The 6,014-nt window shown below is 36.8% G+C and overlaps 1 protein-coding gene across 1 annotated transcript; it reads right to left on the reverse strand.

The window, feature by feature from the left end:
* Positions 1–4,366: 4,366 nt before the first annotated feature.
* LOC141688900 (ras-related protein Rab2BV-like) lies at positions 4,367–5,706 on the reverse strand. The gene is made up of 2 exons (XM_074493045.1): positions 5,154–5,706; positions 4,367–4,865 (listed from the first exon to the last, which is right to left on the reverse strand). Exons 1-2 carry the CDS (start codon positions 5,316–5,318, stop codon positions 4,383–4,385), a joined length of 648 nt encoding a protein of 215 aa, XP_074349146.1. The 5' UTR covers positions 5,319–5,706; the 3' UTR covers positions 4,367–4,382.
* Positions 5,707–6,014: the final 308 nt, after the last annotated feature.

The raw sequence follows: 6,014 nt of genomic DNA on the forward strand, positions 1-6,014 counted from the left end.
ATTTTGAATCTTATCATGCAAGTATTGATTTCCCTATTCAGTTCAAGATAGATAAATGTTTTACATATCGCTGAATTAAATAATTCTGTTTATGCAAGCACTCTTCTGCTATTCTATGTTCAGAATAGATTTACAAATGTTTTGGGTTTTGAGAAAAATGATTTTGTTGCAAGTATTCCTGCCCAAGTGAATGAGGGAATAAAATTGTTTCGGGTGTCGAGTATTATGACCCCTTTTCAATAAAAGGTTTTGAGATTGAATGGTTACTGATTGCGTAAGAGGCTGAAACACCGGTCCAACGTGAGCTATTATACAGAAGTGTAATACGGAAGTGTAATATCTTACAAGGCTTGTTATGCCTTTTCTGGCGCCCTATAGGTACCGTATATCTTCGGGATACGGGTAGTACCTATATTAACGGTATGGTTGCGGGATACCGGTGTTGTTTCATGACTGATCATCATGAACAACATAGTGCATAATTTGGTTCCAATCGATATTATTATATTACTTTTGATAATCTTATAAGGAATGATTTATCAACTGTTTCTGTTTTGGAATATTGGTAAAGTGCGGTTTTGATTCAGATTTTGATTTATGCTGATACTTACGTTGTTGTTAAATATCAAAGGTGGTATTAATATAGATGAATGATGTTGACTTCAGTATGGAATGTTGTGAGCATTAAAGTTCGTATTGATATCTAATTTGATATGACAGCAAAATAAGTATTGATTTCAAGAGTTCGGTTTGAGTAAAGTTTATGATTCAATCCATAATCATTGTTTCATGTTATTGTGGTTTACGATATTTCCGTAAACACTGTTTTACGAGTTTTATTCTCGTCAAGATTCAAAGTATTGCTGAAGCATCTCGCTCAAAAATATCAAATTGGTTTTGAATACAATTAAGGAATTAAATATAGGATTCCTCAACTAAAATTTTATGATTCAACAATTATGATTTTAAATGTTCTGCTCTAATGCAGATGTCGGTTTTATATCAAAAGACCCTATATATGTCATAATGATCTTGCTGAGCATTTCTTTCGCTCATACTTGCCTATTTTCAAATTTAACCTCCAGTGAGGACTAACTTGAGCTGTTTAGTTGCATAATTCACGGAAGCAAAGAAGAAGCTCTTGGAAGGTGGTTGGTCCAGGGTTTGCGGGCTAGTGTAAGTTTTATTGTATAAAGTTGTTTATATTATATTATATTATAGTTGTATATTTTATTTGGGCCTAGTATACTTCATTTCGAAGTTATACTAGTGGGTTTAATTTTGAGTTGGAATTTATTGAAAAGAGTTTCAAAAGAAAGTGAAAAATTTATTTGTGGAATTTGGATATCTTGTTTCTAGATTTGTAACCTTAAAAGATCTTGGAGTAGTTTGGGGTCATTTATGATAAATATCATCCGCTGACATTTATTTATTGATATAACAGGTTGATTTAGATTGAGATTTCATAGTGACGACCAAATTATCTGACCCCGGATTTGGGGGCGTTACAGGTTTTTCTAAATCGAAGGTGTGGGATACGATACTAGTGATAGTAGATCGATTCACTAAATACTTCCACCTCATCCCTTTGACTCATCCATACACGGCAAGTAAGGTTGCCCATGAATTTATTGATAATGTCGTTAAGTTTCACAGGGTACCGCAGATCATAATCTCTGACCGCGATCCTATCTTCTTGAGCTTATTCTGGAAAGAACTTCTCACTGCTCTTAGGACACATGTCAAGCCTAGCATTGCATACCATCTGCAAACGGAAGGTCAAACAGAGCGCGTAAACCAATGTATTGAAATGTTCCTTCGTTGTATGGCTGGTCATAAACCTGGCACTTGGGCTACTTGGTTGTCACTTGTGGAGTGGTGGTATAACACCTCGTACCACTCAGCCCTCGACATGTCCCCGTTTCAGGCCTTGTACTCCACTCGACCTCCATCCCTCAATTTTTCATACCATAGAACCAAGGATGCAGAAGTGAATAAATTCTTAAGAGACAAAAAAGCAACCCAACAATTGATCAAGGACAATCTTCTCAAGGCTCTGGAACGCATAAAGTGGTACTCTGATAAGAAGAGAACAGACATGTCCTTTGTTATAAATGACATGATGTACTTAAAGCTTCAACCTTACCATCAACAATCAGTAGATGAGAGGAAGAATCATAAGCTTTCAGCAAAATTTTATGGGCCATTTAAGGTGCTGGAGAAGATCGGACAAGTTGCATATAAACTGGACCTACCCTCAGAAGCTCGCATACACAACATCTTCCATGTTTCCCAATTGAAGAAGAAGATTGGTTCCAACAAGGATGTTCAAACCACCTTACCAACTGTTGCTGATACTGGAACTGTACATCCCCAACCCATTGCTGTTCTGGAACGTAAGTTGATAAAAAAGGGGAACATACCAGTTGTTATGATTTTGGTTCAGTGGGAGAATGGTACACCCCAGGAAGCTACTTGGGAAAGACATGACGAATTGCTCAAGCTTTTTCCCAACTTCGATCCTCGAGGACAAGGATCTTCTGATGAAGGGGGTATGTCACGATCCAAATTGGCGAGAACATTCTATCAGCTCAAACGGTGTCGTATTTGGCTTCTCAATGCGGTGTCGTTCTACAATTATAAGTACTGAATTGAGTAAACAATATTATTTAACTAATAGTACTAGTGATAGTTACTAGTTGGCCACTAGCTGAGTGGCACGTGTCTAGCCTCCATGTTTAGCTGAGTAGCACGTGTCTAGCCTCCTTGTTATATATATTAGCTGGAGAATGTAGTGAAGGGTTTATGAATGAAAAATCACAATTTGCTTGTTCTTTTCTCTCTTCTTATTTTGTCTGTTAGCTAGCTGACTATCTAACCCTAGTTATGACGATAAGACTTATAAATACAATAGAGGATTTCGGATTTCCAGAATTCCATGTTTAGGTAGGAAAGAAGATTGTGGAGAAAGAGGAGATTGGTGAGAGAAAGAAGAAACTAAAGACCAAGAAGCAAAAATCTGCGGGACATGGAGGAAAAGGGAATGAGGACCATGATCATCATGAACATAGGCCTGAAGTAATCGTGGATAATGTTTTTGCTCTCTTGGACAATCAACAAAGCAAAGAGTCTTCAACCATTATAGAATTGAAGAATGCGGAGGTAAAAAAGATTATCGAGCAAAAAAAGAAGATTACGGAGATAAATAAGAAGGTTGCCCAGGAAAAGAAGAGAGCAGAGGCCAAAAAGAAGCAGAAGAAAAGTTTTGTGATAGATGATGAAAAGAGTTTGGATAGTTTTATCGTGGATCAAAGATATATAGATCATGAGCGTAACAGACACTCTGATAGCGAGAACAATACGGGGAATGAACAGACTACTCAAGAGCACAAGACTGTTAATCATCATTGTAATGAGAATCAAGCAAAAAATTCTGTTACGGCTATGGTTCTCACAAAGGAAGAGTTATGTGAACAATTTCTTGCCAAAGAAAAGGCAAGAAAGAATGAGGAAGTAACACACAAAGAACAATGGCTTGCTAGAGAAGCAGAACGCCAAGAACGCAAAGAACAATGGCTTGCTAGAGACGCAGAATGCAAAGAATGCCAAGAACGATTGCTTGTTAGAGAAGTAAAACGTAACTAACAATTGCTTGCTAGAGAAGCAGTAAGTAAAGAACAAATACTTACTAGAGAAGAGGAGAGAAATAAAGAGATGGCGAGGAGGACTTTGAAAGAAAACGAGCAATAGGCTTATGAGAAGCGGAAGGCGAGTCTGAGTGTTCCTGAGATACCTCTGATGGAAGCAACACTTGACAATATTTACGCAAACCAGAAATTCAAGGATAAAACGGTCTTCAAGGATAACAATACTAAAAAGTATTGGAAGGTTCGCATATTGAGTAATTTTTAAAATTACCAACAGAAATAGGACAAGAGAGTCAAGACAGAAGCATGAGTGAAGATTCTGGGAAAAAACATGAATAATAAACTGACAGAATACTCTTGATTAGAGCTACAAATAAGCAAGAATATGCATCGAAAGGTGAAAGTAGGGCCTGCTCTTGATTTAAGTGAGGCCAGTTTCCCCGTCCTGACATAAAGCCTCTAAATTTATTTTGAGAAGATAATTTTGTTGTGTACTTGCATTCCTTCTTTTTACAATAATGGATGATGGATGATTTACCTTTCTCATAATTTGTTATTCTGAGAAGATAATTTAATGGTGTATGCTGAGAACATGATGGGTGATGTACATAATTTTACCTTTATTATTCAGAAAGAAATAATTTTTAGGAGTCCATTGTCTTCTTTAATATACTTGTACGTGCTTTGATATTACATTTGCTCCTAAAATTACAGAGTCCTACAAGAATGTGTAACTCAACTTGAACAACATGTAGTTTTCTTAACAGAATTATGGAACTCATCAACCTGAATAGTGGTGCCCTGACTCGGAACAGAAGCAGCTGCTTCCTGAGCTGCCAATGCCTTCTTGCTTATTATCTGATATATGTCCAATAAAATCGTTTGAAATGCCCTTTCGACGTTAACTGCTTCCAATGCAGATGTCTCCAGGAAAGAAAGTTCTTCCTTCTCTGCTATTTCCCGACCTTCTTTTTCTTGGACCGCTCTCAGATGATTCAAATCAGATTTGTTCCCAGCCAGCATAATGACAATGTTGGAGTCAGCATGGTCCCTGAGTTCCCGAAGCCACCTCTGTACATTCTCATATGTCTGTCGTTTTGTTATGTCGTAGACCAAGAGTGCGCCTACCGCTCCTCTGTAGTAAGCACTTGTTATTGCTCTGTACCTTTCTTGTCCGGCTGTGTCCCAGATTTGTGCCTTCACTGTTTTTCCCTCTACCTGCATCACCATATTTCAGATCCGAGATATTTTTGGATTGTCTAAAGAAATAAGAGCATGGATGAGCGACAACGACAAATCTAGCTTATTACATAATCCACCTGTAGTAAGATGAATAATCTTAAATGGCGTTATCCCAACAAAAAGAGTAAAATTACATATATTTCTGTCATAAGAACAAAACCACATTTTTTTTTATATTGGCCAACGAAATGTGATGAGTTTGTATCTTTGCACTCACAGTTCAATGTACTTGATAGTCTAGCACATTGAAATAGAAAAACTAACCTGCAGAGTCCTGGTGGCAAATTCGACACCAATGGTTGATTTAGACTCCAAACAGAACTCATTCCTTGTAAACCTGGAAAGTATATTAGATTTTCCGACACCAGAGTCTCCAATCAAGACAACCTTAAATAGATAATCGTACTCGTTATCCACCTTATACGACATCTTACTAATCAAACCTCTAGATAGATTCTACCTAAAACAATATATACACAAATCCAAAACCAGAATATATCCCTCGAAATCAACAGCTGTTTGTCTCTTGCCAATCATATACGACAACATAAGAAGACATTTTGCTTATGATCCATCTGAGCACAAGGATTATTGTGTTATATTTACCCTTATTTGGTGTATGATAAAAGTAATTCAAAGTGCGTTGATTGGCAATAGTGCAATGAAGATTGTGAATGATGTAAAACTGAAGAGGGAATATCTGAGGGACACGAGGGAAGAGCGGGAAGAACATGTCTGAGTCCAATCAAGAATAACAGAATTACCCTGTTTAACAGGAATATCGTTGTCCTTAAATCAGACTGTTTTATGTCCAAACATTAAGATCTAATATCTTCTAAAATTCTGCCAACATTTGCAATACTTGCTAGATTATAAATATATTTTTAACTTTTACTTTCTTTTGAGGGTTCAAAGTCATGACTAACGAATAATAAGTAGACACCTAATGGTCATATGCTGATTCCTAGTAATTCTATGATTGGCACATATTAAAAATCATTAGCGAAATTCATTAAGTATATTATATATACACACTTGACAAGCCTAAGAACATAATATAGCCGGATGTCAACATCTGGAGGCATTCAAAGTCTGCAATTAAATTAGTTACAAAGGACATGCAGA

Source organism: Apium graveolens, chromosome 10 (assembly GCF_009905375.1).
Source record: "Apium graveolens cultivar Ventura chromosome 10, ASM990537v1, whole genome shotgun sequence".
Lineage (NCBI taxonomy): Eukaryota > Viridiplantae > Streptophyta > Magnoliopsida > Apiales > Apiaceae > Apium > Apium graveolens.

Coding starts and splice junctions, on each gene's coding strand:
- LOC141688900 (XM_074493045.1), bottom strand. CDS start 5,318: ATGTCGTATAAGGTGGATAACGAGTACGATTATCTATTTAAGGTTGTC. Junction 4,866..5,153: donor TTGCCACCAGGACTCTGCAG/GTTAGTTTTTCT, acceptor ATGGTGATGCAG/GTAGAGGGAAAAACAGTGAA.